General features: G+C 50.7%; 1 protein-coding gene across 1 annotated transcript; it reads right to left on the reverse strand.

The window, feature by feature from the left end:
• Positions 1–151: 151 nt before the first annotated feature.
• Positions 152–10267, reverse strand: Hdgf (heparin binding growth factor). The gene is made up of 6 exons (XM_052180175.1): positions 9654–10267; positions 3035–3111; positions 2751–2889; positions 1968–2153; positions 1582–1799; positions 152–1410 (listed from the first exon to the last, which is right to left on the reverse strand). The coding sequence occupies exons 1-6, from the start codon at positions 9738–9740 to the stop codon at positions 1404–1406; spliced, it is 714 nt and encodes a 237-aa protein (XP_052036135.1). The 5' UTR covers positions 9741–10267; the 3' UTR covers positions 152–1403.
• Between the last annotated feature and the right edge of the window lie 5917 nt (positions 10268–16184).

The raw sequence follows: 16184 nt of genomic DNA on the forward strand, positions 1-16184 counted from the left end.
GCTTGCAAGGGTAGACTAGATGATGTGGGTTTTGCAGGCACGGTGGGGAATGGAGGCTGAGGTCCGCGCCCCCAATCTGAGAAAGACATCTAGAGATTGTCTAGTCCCCTTTCTTCAGTTAACCCAGATATTTGAAAAGAATTAGTCAGAATCAGGATAGTAATCAACGGCTTTATTTTCCTAGAACTCAAATTGTCTATTGTTCTCAGAGCTATACTTCCAAAGCTACAGTCAGCAATTTTTCTTCAGAGCCCAGAGGAGGGATAGGAGTAAACGACATGAGAAGGAAGAGGGGCATATAAGAAACCACTAGGAGAGGCTGGAGGGCACTTTCCCCTGTATTCTCAGTGGGCTACAAACTGGATGTGTGAAAACACCAGAGACCAACTCTAGAAGAACATCAAAGCCCCAGGTCCAAAGAGAAAGTCAACCAATCAGGTGAGCCTCCTGGTGAACCTCAAAAAACGGGCCAGTAGTGGGGAGAAAGGGGAGCACGGGCCAGCAGTGGGGAGAAAGGAGCAGCAAGGGCAGCACACAAAGAGGCGGGTTAACTTTTTTTTCGTTTTCTTTTGTGGGTTTTTTTTTTTGTAATTTTCTTTTATTAAAAACGTTTCCTTAAAAAATGGTCTTTTCTTTTATGTCTGGGTGAAATGTCTGACTACTGGCTGGCCTTGAGCATTGGGAAGTGGGATGAAGGCAGCAGGGTCTCCCCAGGTTAACACGTCTGCCCTGAGATCTAAAGAGACAGCAAACAAGTTGCTCCCTCAGCTCTCAGCTCCCCCAGGTCCTAGGCCCTGCCTGCCGCCTTGGAAAGTCCAAATTCTGATGTTAAACTATAACTCCTTGAACCCTGGGGTCAGGGGGAAAGTGTCCCCCAGAAGTCATCAAGGATAATGAATGGATGGTAGCCTCTCTCCCAGTGTCCCACAGTGTTTCTTGAATGTAGGCAGATGGGAAAATAGATGTGGGGGCTGGAGACAGGAGCTCACACACTCACAGGAAGCCACACTAATTTATATGCTTTTACCTCCACTCCTGCCCCAACCCACCCCAAAGGTCTAGAATGCCTGCAGCAGGGCAGAGGTGTCAAGAGGTGGAAACAGCAGCTCAGACCCCAACAGAAACCCTAGTTAACAAATGTAAGGAGATCCAAGGCCTCGCTCGACTTGTTACGGGGCACATGGCCCTGCCTCAGGTCACAGGGTGTGTATATATAGGAAGGGAGCAGGAGCTGGAGGTGCGAGTCACGGCACTCTCCAGGAGTGGGCTTAGAGAGAGTGAGTGAAGGAGTAGGGTGAGTTGGGGGGGAAAGGGTTCCCAGTTTGCAGGCCATGGCCAGTTTCCCCAGTAGCACCCAGACAGCAGCAGGAACGGGGCAGGGGCTCCTCTTGAAACATTGGTGGCTACAGGCTGCAGGGGAGGGTGGGAGGGGAGAAGGGTTAATGGTGTGACCCTGGCCTGGCCTTACCCCAGCCAGCGCAGGTCTCTAGGGAGAGCCCACCCAGCCTCCACTGCAGGCCACTCTCTATGTCCTCTCCTAGTGGCTAGGCCCCCAGCCCACTGCCCGGGTACCTCACTCACCTCTCATCATCTCTGACACCCTGGGCTTCAGCCTCTTCCTTGGCAGCCTCTTCCTCCCCCTCTTCTTCCTCTGGAGGAGGTCCCTGGCCAGAATCTGGCTCAGAGGGGGTGCTGTTCTTCTCCATCTCTACAGGTTGGGGCCTCTCACCCTCCAAGGCAGCTATCTCCTTGACCTCCTCTTCATGGTCTCCTGACTCCTTGGGACGTTTAGGGGAGTCCTGGGTGGATATCAGAGGACATGAATTGAGGCTAGAGACAGAGAACGTCAAAGCTCACCTCCCTATGCCTCCGCCTCCACTCCTCCTCAGGGTCTCTGGATTTATACCTCAGACACCAGGCTGTGACAGAGGCCACACAAAGTGCCCAAGAGCCACGCTGGCAGTTACCTCCAGCATGTCCCCTGCTCTTCTCTTGAGCGCGCCTTTTTCATTCTTCTCCTTGGCTGGCTCGTCGATGACCAGTTTCCCTTCCTCGTCGCTGCTGCCCTCTGCGTTGCCCTTCTTATCACCGTCACCCTCATGGGCCTCAGGCTCCACCTCAGGCTCTGCTGCACAGCTCTTTTTCTGGGAGGACTGTGGTGGAGATGTCAGAGGCTGAGCAGTACCAGAGGCTAGCCCCTCCCAACCACCCCCTCGGACACTCACTCCTTCTTTTGCCCACCTCTCCCCCACCCCCACCCAGGTGCCCAGTCTCACAAATGATTTGAGACCCACCTCTGTTGGATTAGCCCTGGGGTTAACCCACAGGCCGGGCAGGCAGGGCTCTGTGCAGGAGGGGGGAGGGCTGGAGCAGGAGGCAAAACCTCGGGTCAACTTCTCCCAAAGGGATCTGGGACCCGTTCCCCACGACCCCCGCTCCCCTGCCCTCCCGCCTTGTCCTGCCCGGCTCACAAGAACCTCCTCTTGGAAGGCTGTGTCCTCTTACTAATGATGGGCCCAGCAAAGGCCCTCCCCACTTACCGCCTCCATCCTGTTCTTGCCCTCAAAAGCCATTGACAGTAGCCCCTAACTTAAAGTCAACCCCAACCCCCAGTCCCTCTTGCAAATGTCCCATCTCTACCACCCCAAAGGCCCTGATATTCTGAAGACTAAGCCTTGCCTCTGGGCAAGGTTCCTGGAGCCCACAACACACCTGCTTTCCAGGAGGTTGAGGGGCAATTAACTGCTCACCTGGTAGCCAGAGGCCTTGACGGTAGGGTTGTTCTCGATCTCCCACAGCCCCTCGCTGAACCCTTTCCTCTTGTTGGGTTTGCCAAACTTCTCCTTCGATTCCTCGTAAGGGAAGAGGTCTTTGGGGCCCAGGAAAGCCCTGGTAAGAGATAGGAGACTGTGCTTTCAAGTCCCTAGATGCCCCCAAACTAAACAGCCAAACAGGAACAGGTGACATCACCACCCCGTCACCACACCCGTGTCCCCTTGGTGTCCCACCTGCACCCAATTGGCCCCTCACTCACGTCTCATGGGTCCCAAAAAAAAAGACTTGGTATTTGTTGGCTGTTGACTTCACTGCAGCCTCAGGCATCTCATCAATCTGGGATGAGAAAGGGAGAACAAATGTGAGCTAGAGTCCCAGGCTCTTCCTTCGGGCGGGGCTGGGTGGGGCCGGGTAACCACCTATACTTTTGTGTAGAGCCAGACAGAACAAGGCTCCAGACACTATCCAATTTGTAAAATATTTCAAATTGAATTAGAAAAGCCCAAGGAACCCAGAACTAGTTCCCTCCCTTTTACCAGAGACCATCTTCTCCAGCGCCCAATCATGGCCAAAGTGCCACATCTCTGCCACTCATAAGACTAATGCTGTCACTTCTTTATATATTAAGACAGTGCCTGGCTAAGCCCAGCCTGGCCTCCAATTCAAGATCCTCCTGCCTCAGCCTCTTAACTACAGACCCATGCCAACACACCCATCTCCAATTATGAAATGTCAATCAGAGCATTTTTAACTCTTTTTTATTTTCTTTTTTTTTGGGGGGGGGGGAATTTGGTTTTTTCGAGACAGGGCTTCTCAGTATAGCCCTGGCTGTCCTAGAACTCAGAAATCCGCCTGCCTCCGCCTCCCAGAGTGCTGGGATTACAGGCGTGCGCCACCACTGCCTGGCTACTTTAACTCTTTCAATGCCTTCTCAAGACCAGGGACCACCTCTTCTCAATGGCAAGTTTGCCAAGCTCAACCTTGCCACCCCACCATCATGCCACTCAGAAAGCTTTATCTCTGACCGTCAGCCCCCACACCCCTGACACACATTGATATCTCTCCTTTTTGGAGACAGGGTTCTTCCTATAACCCTGGTTGTCCTAGAGCTAGCTCCTTTTTTAAAAAGATGTTTATTTTATGTGTATGAGTGCTCTATCTGCATGTACACCTGCATGCCAAAATCAGGCATCAGATCCCATTACACATGGTTGTGAGCCACCATGTGGTTGTTAGGAATTGAACTCAGGACCTCTGGAAGAGCAACCAGTGCGTTTAACTGCTGAGCCAGCTCTCCAGCTCTAGAGCTAGCTCTTTAGACTAGACTGGCCTTGAACACCATCTTCTGCCTCCCAAATGCTGATATTAAAGGCACGTGCCACTGCTGCCTGACTACAGTTCCAATTTTACAAATATATCTTATTACTTGCTTGATATTCATGTAGATTATCTGTGTGTGTGTTTGTGGTGGGGTCTTCACCATACACTTCAGGCTGGTAGCACTCATTCTGTGGTCTGAAGTAGTACCCACCACACCCAGCTCAGATCTGCATTCATTTCCAACACACAGTAGAAATACAGTATTTGCTGAATGGGCCAGGCCTGATGGTACAGGTCTAAGATCTTTTTGTTTTGTTTTGTTTTGTTTTGAGACAGGGTTTCTCTGTATACCCTGGCTGGCCTCAAACTTAGAAATCCGCCTGCCTCTGCCCCCCCCAGAGTGCTGAGATTACAGGCATGCACCACCACCGCCCCGGCTACAGGTCTAAAATCTTAAAAGGCAATGCTGGCATATGCCTTTAGTCTCAGCCCTTGGAGGTAGATCCCTGTGAGTTCAAGGCTAGTCTGGTATACTAGGAGAATTTCAGTACAGCCAGAATTACAAAGGGAGATCATGTCTAAAACTCTCAAAATAACAACCCCCACCACCAAAATAAATAAATATGAAATCTGAAGCAATGTTAAGGCCGAGGGAGGATGCTCACAAGTTCTGTCAGCCTGGTTAACTTAGCAAGATTTCACAGAAAAACAAATATTGAATCTATGGACCCTAAAAGATTGCTCTGATTAAAGTGACAAGAAAACCAAACAAAACCCTAGTCGTTGGCTCTAGAAGACTTCTGTGTACCACTATGAAATGAAAGCAGGTAAAACCAGTCAAATCACTGTACAGAGGAGACTGTACCCTAAAAACATGCCGTTCCCAAGATAACAGGGCACAATATAATAAGGACCAAATTTCAGGCCTAATTTCTCAAGGGGAAAAAAAGGGTGGGGGGGTGCTATTTTTATGTGTAGGGATTTTTCAGCATTGTGTCTGTGCACCTCATGAGTGCCTGAGGAAGCCAGAAGAAGAGGGTCTTGGATCCCCTGGGGCCAGAGTTACAAATGGTTGTGAGCTGCCATCCGGGTGCTGGGAATAGAATCCCAGGTCCTCAGCAAACCAGCCAGTATTCTTAACCACTGAGGTATCTTTTCATTTTAGACCTAATTTCTTGAGGCAATCCCTTGCCCCAGGAGAAATTCTGCAGTAAAGGTAGCAAGTGCTGAGGTCTAAGGTCAAGTCTGAAATCAAGAGAGAACAACTGGTTAGCCTCAAATTAAGTCCTGGGAAGTCCAGGTCATGCCAAGCTGTTGGGATGGGAACTACAACTCCCAACAACCCTTGCAACAGCCCCAGATGCCCGCCCTCTTCCCAGAGGCCAAGTAGCCATGTTGACTGGGGCTGCAGACCCAGGCCTAAGAGAAAGACCAAAACAGTGACTAGAGATAAAAGGTGCAACTGGGAGCACTGGGGAGAAGGGAAACTGAGTGAGTAGAATGAGCTAAGTGGGCATGACGCGACGCGGAAAGTCGTCTTGCCCCAGACTTGGAGGTCTTTAGGCTTCTGAGCCCCTCCCCCTTGCCCCGTGGCCTCTGGGGACTTCGGCCCAGCACCGCCCCCTCAGAAAGCACAACTCCACTAGGCCCAGCCCAACAATCAGGAGATGCTGGGGTGTGGGAACCTGGTGGAAAGGCACGCAGTTCCTCCACAAACGTGATCCCCATCACTATGACAACTCAACCCCGCCCCCGGGGCCACTCAGCAACCAGGAATGTGACCACCCCTCCCCCAGGCCTTCCATCCAGGATTGGGGAGGAGGGGACACTAAACACACCCCACCCCCCCAGGCCACAGTCTGGCATTCAGGTCCTGGGGTGTATTTGAAACTAAGCTAGGACAGGAAGGTGGTGGGGGTGGGGGCATGCTCTAAGGGGCGGGGACAGGGAGGAGCTGTACCAGATACCTGGCTCCAGTAATCAGCTAGCCTCTTCTCCGAGGGCGTTAACAAAAATAAAATGAAGACCTCTAGAGCCTAAGAGATCCCAAGAGACAGTGGTTAAAAAGACTCTCCAGTAGGCCTCTCTGGGGTGGAAGGCCGAAGGCCTGACACCTACGCCCGGGGGTGGGGTGGGGGCGGCGCCTCGAGCTAAAGCGTTGTAACGTGCCCATACCCAAGCCAGGGTATTAGTGTACTTTTTAATATGCTAATACACGTGAAATGAAAAGGGAGAGGTGACTCCAAAAGAAACGAGGTGGGGGAAGGGTCAGGCCTGAGGCTCTCTCCAAGAACACTGACTGCAACAACTGGATATCCCAGCTTCCCATGGAGAGCAGGGAGCAAACAGCAAACAGAATCTAAGCCGTGTGGCCTGAGACCCCAAAGGCCTCTAGCGCCCAGTCCCAAGAACAAGATGTAATGAGACTCACCAACTCCTTTTGCCCTGCCAACTTCCTGCTATAGAAAGGTTGGGTGTGTGGTAATGGGGCCACTTGGGCTTCCTACCTAAAGTTGAGGAGACTCATTCCCTAACTATCCTAACCCTGCTCATCTTAGAGTGTAAGATAGGGTTGGGAGTGCTTTCCACTCAACAGCATTTCCAGCCCCCTCCGCCACAAAGCAGAAGTCAATTCTGCGGCAGCACCCCTACACCTCAAGCTACAAGAACTCTTTCCTGTGAAGAGCAGCTATTTTTTTTTGGGGGGGGGATTTGGGTTTATTGAGACAGGGTTTCTCTGTGTAGCCCTGGCTGTCCTGGAACTCACTCTGTAGATCAGAAATCCGCCTGCCTCTGCCTCCCAGAGTGCTGGGATTACAGGCGTGCGCCACCACCGCCCGGCGTGAAGAGCAGCTATTAAGTCTCAAAGAAAAGTCTGTACCTGAATCTGTCTCCTAGGTGGTGCCCTGTATCTACATCCAGTTACCAAACTAAGCGAGTCAAAAAAAAAGGAGTCAGGATGGGGCCATATGTGCTGGAGACCCTAGCACACTTCCTCCTCTAGAGACTGCAGGGAGCTCCTGAGACTTCCTAACCATTTGGGCTCACTCTCTGCTTTTGCCTGCCTCCATTAGACAGGCTTCAAGCACTCGAAATCCCGTCCTGTGAGGGTAGAGTCCTTTGAAGCCATCTGAAGTGTTCAGAGGAGCAGGAAGATTGGACACTCAGAGCCCAAAGAGGTCTAAGAGCACGCATTTAGGAAGGCTGAGGAAAGATAAGAACATGCTAACTGACCACCATACTTAGGGCCAGACTGACTTGCCTAGAGGAACCGGATGTCCAGGGCAGCAGGCAGCTCGGATATTTGGGCTAGGGAGTATGGCAAGCCCAAGGGCAGAAAAGGTGAGGGGGCAGAGGGAAAAGGAAGACTCTAGGCTGCTCAGGAACTTCTCCAGGACTGGGGGGAGGGGGAGAGGGGAGGGGGGAGGGGAAGCTCAGGGCTAGGGCTCATCACTGCTAGTTGTCTGGAGATCCTCCAGTAAGTTAGGCAGGAAGAGGGGAAAAGATGGAGTCGGAATACATTCTTCCAGTCAGGTCCTGCTATCATGTAGCCCCTATGACTTCAATTTCCTTTGAGTCTTTTCCCTGTCACCCATGTTCCCTAGCAGAAGCTAGGTACAAGTGGTGGCCTGCACAGTGGCTGGGGATTCTGGTTACACCCTGGAGCAGCCAGCCAGGCGGCCACGAGGCTTCCTCCTCCATCTCAGGAAGAGCTAAGACAGGTTCTAAAGAACTGGGGGTGGGGAAGACCACGACTCAGTTTCGTCTTTTGGGGAGTCAAGGGGGAATGCCTTCGAGGTGATAGCCTGGTGCGTCTCTCTTAAGTGTCACAATGAAGCTAAGTCAAGTGTTGGGGTGCCTCTCTGAGCCCCACTTACAACTTTATCTCAAAGGTTCAGGCTTCAATAGAGAAAGAAACTGCCTCTCTGTCCTGCCCTTCTCTCCTAGACACTCAGAATGAAAAGTAATTGATGGTATAGCTTCTACGAGGGCTATCCTCTGTTCAAAGGGCACCAAAAATCAGAGGGGCTCCTTCATAGGGCCCCAAAGCTCAGGGAGTAAGACGTACCAGAAGGTTCTGTAAATCGACGTTCCATAACTACTTCTCTTTCCTCCAACAAAGCTTACCTCTGAACTTTGTCTCACCCCCAGCAGGGAGAAGCAGCAGGGACCTGGGTCGAGTTCTCGCCCTGCCTACCAGTGCCTTGGCACCTGGGCCAAGAAGCCAATGGATCAGAGGGTGCAAGGTAAAGTACAGGGGTGTTTACACGGCACACACCACCCACCACGATGCCTGGCTTCAGGCAGGCCCTTGAGGCCCTTCGAAGGTTCTGGAAAAGAGTCTGGCTTCGCCCAGGCCAGACCCAGACCTCATTAGGCCCATTTTCAAGTCTCACCGAGCAAGAAGCACAGGCAAGTGGGACCGGGCACACTCCTTGGGCTGGAGGGAGAGAATAAGGAGGGCCACTTGAGTTTTCTCAAAGACCAAGGTGGCCTGACACCCTGAATGGGAACCAGGACAGCATGGAGCCTCAGGAGCCGGATGGGAGAACAGCCATACTAAAAAATTCACAAGGCAATCGCTTGGGACCCCTCCCTCCAGGCCTCTCTGCCCTAGGATTTCACTTTACACAAGTTCCACACCCTAAGGGGCTGAGTCATGCCCTCCCTCAGCACCGAGGGCCCCCTCTACACTCGCTTTGAAAGATTAGCAGAAGCAACCCTCCCCCCACCACACACACCTAGCCTTTTCCTTGGAGGAAAGGTGATAAACACCGCAGGCTTCCCGCCCCACCCTCCCACCTGGCCAGGCGCTGGAATGGGGAAGGCCCTTCTCTTGGCGGGTAGGAACAACCACATGGCAGACACTGGCCTCCCAGGCTGGAGAAGCTCACTAGTGGGAAGCTCCCTGCAATCCCCCCACCTCACTAAGGTTGTCTGAACTGATTAAGCACACGGGGCCCTGCTGCCTACAGTTCCAAGTCTGAGCTGGAGGCATATGGAGGGATGTTCTTGGAGAGCGGAGGGCTGAACTGGTTATGGCAGAGTTACCCGGCCCGGCAGACCATTTTTTTAAGAAAGTCGTCCCCAAACACTCCACGACCCTCCCAACTTCAGAGCTCCTACAAAATGCTCGAAGAAAGTTTGTTAGTCGCCAACTCTACATCCACCTAACCCTCTGTGGGCTGAGACCCTTCGCAACCGTTTGTCCAGCCAGAGAAACCTGAACTGGAGGCAACTATCAATGGAGCCTCGGGGCTCCAGCGGGGCTCCACGAAGGGGTTGGGGATCGCGGCAGAAGAAGCGACACACCACCGGGCCGCTCCCCCACCGTAAGCCCGAAGCCTCGGCCGCTACGAGGGCTGAAGGCGAACTGAGCACGCGGCGCTGCCCGCCAGGTGCTGGCCCCGTCGCCTCCGTTATGTAAGCGATGGTGGGCTCCGGCCAGAGAGAGCAGGCCTGGCACCCCTGCCCCTCCGCCCGCTCTGCGCTCGGCGACCGTGCCCTCCGGAGCGTTATGCAACCGCACCAGGGCCCGCGACGGCCGCACCACTCACCCTGGCCGGCCAATGTGGATATCCCTTCATCTTCGCAAACACCAGGTCCCCGCACTTGTACTCTTTCTGCCGGTTGGATCGCGACATGGCGGGGCCGCGGGCGCCCCGGGCTCCGCGCCGAGCCGGGAAGCGCGAGCCCAAGTTTGCGCGTGCGGCGGTTGCGGCGCCGCTGCGCTCCGGCCCTCGCGCGGCCCCCGCCTCGATGCCGGCCCCCGACGCGAGCTCCGGAGCAGCCACGGCGTCTGCGCCCGCGCGCCGCTCGGACGGGGCGGGCGCGGTGGGCAACGCTCGGCTCGGGGAGCGCTCGTGCGGTTGTTTGTGTTTGAAATTCAATTGCTCCCTCCTCAGCGCGAGGCCGCTTCCTCCACCCCCCGCGGCCCACTCCTCCCCTTGCGCTCCCGCCCGCGGCGGTTCGATGCGCGCAGCCAATCGACGCCTACAGCCTGCCCGGGCCTCACGCCCAACCTGGAAGCCGCCAGGCGGAGCTCAGAGGCACAGGCCTGAAGAGCCGAATCCCGAGCGCGCCGAGCGGGCTTTGTGTGCGGGCGGGTGGTGGGTGCCAGCCCAAAAGGAGCTGGCGCCTGCTGGACAAGCTGCACGTGCCCCTCCCCTGGCTCCGCTGGGCGCCCTGGCCAGGCGGGGCCTACTGTGGCCTTCCTAGCGCTATGTCCCCCTACCACGTGCCTTGTCCCAACCCACGTATTTGCTCTGTGCCTCCGACTAGTTGGACCGGCCAAGGCAAGAGGCGTAGCCTCCCCACCCCCAACCCCCCGGGCTTCCACGTGCTTCTGTTGGCGGCGAATTTAGAGTTCGAGTCCTACTATTTCAACCTACCATATAGAGGAAAAGCTCGAAATTAGCAGCTGGACTTCCACCAGTTAACCTCACTAGAATAAGAAAGTCCTAAACGGTAAAGACAGTTGGAGACCACTAAATCTAGTTTGGAGATTTATAGTACTATTCATTTGAGAGGACTTTACCAAAGTGGTAAATACTTTTATAATGTATTTGATAATGTATTGATAAAGTATTTCCAGAGAGGGAAGTCTTCTGGAAGACCGTATTTTGCCTGGGTTATATTCTAAGGAATGATGTGCCCAAAACTTGATCTCAGATTTCAAACCAAACAAGATTTTGTTGTAATTACATCTCTGTTTGTGTAGTGGGGGTTTTGTTGTTTACATGGTTTTTGTTTTATATTTTATTTTTATTGAGGCAGTCTTACTGTGTAGCCCTGGATGGCCTGGATGAAATTCACAGAGGTCCACACATATTCTCCTTTTAAAGAGACTTGGAGTTTTTGTGTTTGTGAATGTATGCTACATGTGTGCGGAAGAGTGTGTCCTGAAGATCCCCTGGAGCTTGACTTGCAGGTCACTATGAGCCCGCTAGCATGGCTTCAGGGAACTGAACTTGGGTCTCCTGGAAGAGCAGCAACCAACCACCTCACCAGCCCTAATCACAAGTTCTTAAAGAAGTTTCATGAGTTTTCTTGTGTCCTATGAGTACGAAGTTCTACCTGTTTTTAAACTCAAATCATGCACATTCCAATTTAGTTAAAACTGAGGGTCTGACCCTTCCCCCATTGGTTAAAAAGTATCAATAATTCTTCTAAGTTATTATTATTAGTAGTAGTAGTAGTATAGAATATGTTTAGGGCATGGGGAGGGAGGTTGAGGGGATAGTAGAGACAGAAAGGCAGAGAGAGAGAGAGAGAGAGAGAGAGAGAGAGAGAGGAGAGCCAGAGAGAGAGACTAAAGGAGTAGAGGCCACAAACACTGGAGAGAGGATGGGAATGGAGAGGGAAGGGAAGACAGGAACAGCAACTTCTAAATGTTTGATGGGGCTGAAAATGGAACTCATGTGGTAGAGCAGGAAAGAAGCCTTGGGTTTGATACCCAGTTTCATTCACACACACACACACACACACACACACACACACACACACACATTTCTGCTGGCAGCAGCCTCTTAGCCACTCCCTCCTCAACAGCCCATGCCAACAGCAGCCACAAGTAGTGTTCCTTTTGTTGCTGTAACCTTCCTGGCTTCGGTTGCAATTTAATATCCACGTTCTTACACCCACTCCCCCAGCTGCCCTAACCCAAGCCAAGAACCTCAGAGGTTCAGTTACAGTCTGAGCTGAAGCCTGTACCCTAGGGGAGTCAGGCTTCCCTTTGTTCTTTGAGATTGGGAATTTAAAGAGCAGATTTCGCCAGGTTTGCGGGTGTGTGCATTTCTAACAAGCTGTAAGACAGAGCAGCACCTGCAAACCGCCACCATTGGAACAATAAGGCCTCAAGGAAGGGTGACTGGCGTTTTGGTTTTTCTAGCCTTCAGTTAAGACCTCACCTATAAATAAACCTGTGACAAAGACCATCACAGGTATGAAAAAAAAAATCCTCACACTGATTCTGTCTAGTGTCCTATTCACACTTTCTAACTGTACAGTGTCCTGTTCACAGTCTCCTTAAAGTGCCAGCATGTCTCAAGATTGTGATCACTTAAAAGGAAAATGAACATTTATCTAAGCAATAAAACTTTATTGATTCTCCTTTTTTGATATTTTTTGTATAAAAGTATAAAAGGGCTGGAGATACAGTTCAGTTGGCAGAGCGCTGGCCTAGCATCCCTGAGGCCTGGGTTTGATCTCCAGCACCTCATAAACCTGGAACAGTGTACAATACCCACAGCAGAGGATCAGAAGCTCCAGGCCATCCTCAGAGACAGAGCAAGTTTGAGGCCATCCTGAGATGTATAAGATCCTGACTTATAGAAGTGATAGGACTGTAAAATAGGCCTCAGCCATCATGAACCTGCTTGGCCCTTGGAGAGGGCTGGAGTTGAGTTGCCAACTCCCGTGTTCTCTTCTGGCTTCTGCAGATACCGCAAGTACATGTGTACATCCATTCATACCTACCCACAGCACACACACATAAATAAAAGTATATCCTAAAACAGGGCTGGACAGATGGCTCAGTGGTAAAGACCATTGGCTGCTCGCTAATCCAGAGGACCTGCGTTTGATTTCCAGCACCCACATGGTACCTCAGAATTGTCTGTAACTTAAGTTTCAGGAGATATGACACCCTTACACAGACACACATACAGCCAAAGCTACAATGCACATAAAAATAAATTAATTTTTTACTTTTTTTTGTTGGTGGTGGTCTTTTGGATTTGGTTTTTTCAAGACAGGGTTTCTCTGTATAGCCCTGGATGTCCTGGAACTCACTCTGTAGACCAGGCTGATCTCGAACTCAGAAATCCCAGAAATCCGCCTGCCTCTGCCTCCCAGACTGCTGGGATTAGAGGCGTGCGCCACCACCGCCCAGCAATTAATTTTTTAAAAATCCTAAAAATAAGACAAAAACAGTATCAGAAAAAATGACAATCTAAACAAGGGATATATCTGAGCGTTGGGAAGCTAATGCATCAATATCTGCCTCACTGGAAGAAGGGCTCTTCTCAGTGGGCTCTCAGAGTGGGCACCAGCCATTCTAGGGCTTGAAGAAGAGAGACCTCAGCCAGGCAGTGGTGGCACACGCCTGTAATCCCAGCACTTGGGAGGCAGAGGCAAGCGGATTTCTGAGTTCAAGGCCAGGCTGTTTTACTGAGTGAGTTCCAGGACAGCCAAGGCTACACAGAGAAACCCCGTCAAGGAAAAAACAAACAAACAAACAAACAAACAAACAAAGCTAAGGTGTGTGTGTGTGTGTGTTTCTTTTGCATGAATTTTACCACAACACTCATTACATTTCCTCTTTTCTTTTTTTAAAAATACAATGTCTTTTTAAAAAAAAATTTATTTATTATATGTAAGTATACTGTAGCTGTCTTCAGACATACCAGAAAAGTGCATCAAATCTTATTACAAATGGTTGTTAGCAGCTGGGTTGTGGTGGCACACACCTTTGATCCCAGCACTTGGGAGGCAGAGGCAGGCGGATTTCTGAGTTCAAGGCCAGGCTGTTTTACTGAATGAGTTCCAGGACAGCCAAGGCTACACAGAGAAACCCTGTCACGGAAAAACAAACAAACAAACAAACAAAGCTAAGGGGTGTGTGTGTGTTTCTTTTGCATGAATTTTACCACAACACACTCATTACATTTCCTCTTTTCTTTTTTTAAAAATACAATGTCTTTTTAAAAAAAAGATTTATTTATTATATGTAAGTATACTGTAGCTGTCTTCAGACATACCAGAAAAGTGCATCAAATCTTATTACAAATGGTTGTTAGCAGCTGGGTTGTGGTGGCACACACCTTTGATCCCAGCACTTGGGAGGCAGAGGCAAGCGGATTTCTGAGTTCAAGGCCAGGCTGTTTTACTGAGTGAGTTCCGGGACAGCCAAGGCTACACAGAGAAACCCTGTCATGGAAAAACAAACAAACAAACAAACAAACAAAGCTAAGGTGTGTGTGTGTGTGTTTCTTTTGCATGAATTTTACCACAACACACTCATTACATTTCCTCTTTTCTTTTTTTAAAAATACAATGTCTTTTTAAAAAAAAGATTTATTTATTATATGTAAGTATACTGTAGCTGTCTTCAGACATACCAGAAAAGTGCATCAAATCTTATTACAAATGGTTGTTAGCAGCTGGGTTGTGGTGGCACACACCTTTGATCCCAGCACTTGGGAGGCAGAGGCAGGCGGATTTCTGAGTTCAAGGGCAGCCTGGTCTACAGAGTTCCAGGACAGCCAGAGCTACACAGAGAAACCCTGTCTTGAAAAAAACAAAAAAACAAAAAACAAAAAAAACCCAAATGGTTGTGAGCCAACATGTGGTTGCTGGGATTTGGACTCAGGACCTTCAGAAGAGCAGTCAGTGCTCTTAACTGCTGAGCCATCTTTCCAGCCCCTCCTCATTTCTTTTTAGCAGTACATATAAGATTCCTTCCTGGGAAGATGCAAAGGTCACCCATTCTCTGTTGTAGGTTTCCCCAGGCCCCATTCAACTGGGACTGAGTGGCTTACTGTCATTGGTTAACATCAATAATGTGAGTGTGAAGCTGGGCGGTGGTGGCGCGCGACTGGTCTACTGAGAGAGTTCCAAGACAGCCAGGGCTACAAAGAGAAACCCTGTCTTGAAAAAACAAAAAGCAAAAACAAAACAAACAAACAAAACAAACCAAAAAAAGGTCTTGGGTTCCATCTTTAATGGTATAATAACTAAATGCATTAATACATATTATAAGCTTCCAAACTGTCCCACTGTGGGCAGGGCAAGGACAGAATATGCCCACGTGACTAGCAGAATGGATCTGAAGAGCAGTCTCTTTATGCTCCTCACAGTTCTGATACACAACTACCCCCTTCTTCCTGTTTGTTTGTTTGTTTGTTTGAGACAAAGTTCTCATTTCTCATTATGTAGCTCTGGGTGGCCTGAAACTCACATTACAGCCTAGGTTGGCCTGGAATTCACAACAATCTACTTTCTGCTGCCTCCCAAGTGTTGGTATTAAAGGTGTGCATTACCACACCCTGCTGTCCCTCCCAAGCCCCAGGGCCGAGCCAAGGTCTGCCCTCCAGCAGCCAAGAAAGATCCTGGGAGAACTGAAGGCACAAGCAAAAGAAGCAAGCCCTGGAGCCCACCCCACAGGCAGAATGTGGTAAAATGGCCTTTCAGTACCCACCACTGCCATCTGTCCTCACCAGAAACGACAATCAGCCTTCTGCAGCAGTGCCAGACTTTCTGCTTGACAACAGAAGAGGTTATCATCCCTGAGGAGGAGGCAGAGAGCCCACCAGGGCTTAACAATCTTATCAGTCCAGATGGGGAGACGCAGACCCCCTCACTTCCTGTCCCCTGTATCTCTGTGGCAACACCCTTCGATGGAGAAATGAAGGGTGTAACCAGATGTCAAACCCAACTGACTTCTGACTCTGCCTCCAAAGCTGTCCTTTAGTCTCCGGGGACTACAAGGAGAGCAGAGGAACTCGAGGTTCCTGACTTAGACTGGTGGCTCCCATGCCCTCTGTGGTCCACTGTCAACAAGCTCCTGTGAGCAGTATTGCTGGCAGAGACCTCAACCCCTTTCTAGCTTCAAAGTAGAGAGAAAAGCGGCAGGGGTCTGACTCCTGTGGGAAAGGAGAGGTACCATATTATTCACACTCACATTATTATTATTATTATTAATTTGTTTTTTCCGAGACAGGGTTTCTCTGGCTGTCCTGGAGCTCACTCTGTAGACCAGGCTGGCCTCTAATTCAGAAATCTTCCTGCCTCTGCCTCCCTGAGTGCTGGGATTACAGGCGTGCATCACCACTGCCCGGCAGAAACCCCCGTCTTAAAAAACAAAAAACAGGCCTGGTGAGATGGCTCAGAGGTTAGGTGAACCATCTGCTCTTCGGGAAGTCATGAGTTCAAATCCCATCAACTACATGGTAGCTCGCAACCATCTGTAATGAGAAACAAATCTGGAGCAAGCAGAAGAAAGGGAAAAGGCAGAAAAAACAACAAAAGGGGGCTGGAGAGCTGGCTCAGTGATTAAGAGCACTGACTGCTCTTCCATAGGCCCTGAG

Source organism: Apodemus sylvaticus, chromosome 4 (genome assembly GCF_947179515.1).
Source record: "Apodemus sylvaticus chromosome 4, mApoSyl1.1, whole genome shotgun sequence".
NCBI lineage: Eukaryota > Metazoa > Chordata > Mammalia > Rodentia > Muridae > Apodemus > Apodemus sylvaticus.

Coding starts and splice junctions, on each gene's coding strand:
- Hdgf (XM_052180175.1), bottom strand. CDS start 9,740: ATGTCGCGATCCAACCGGCAGAAAGAGTACAAGTGCGGGGACCTGGTG. Junction 2,890..3,034: donor TTTTTTGGGACCCATGAGAC/GTGAGTGAGGGG, acceptor ATCTCTTACCAG/GGCTTTCCTGGGCCCCAAAG. Junction 1,800..1,967: donor GAGCAGGGGACATGCTGGAG/GTAACTGCCAGC, acceptor ATATCCACCCAG/GACTCCCCTAAACGTCCCAA.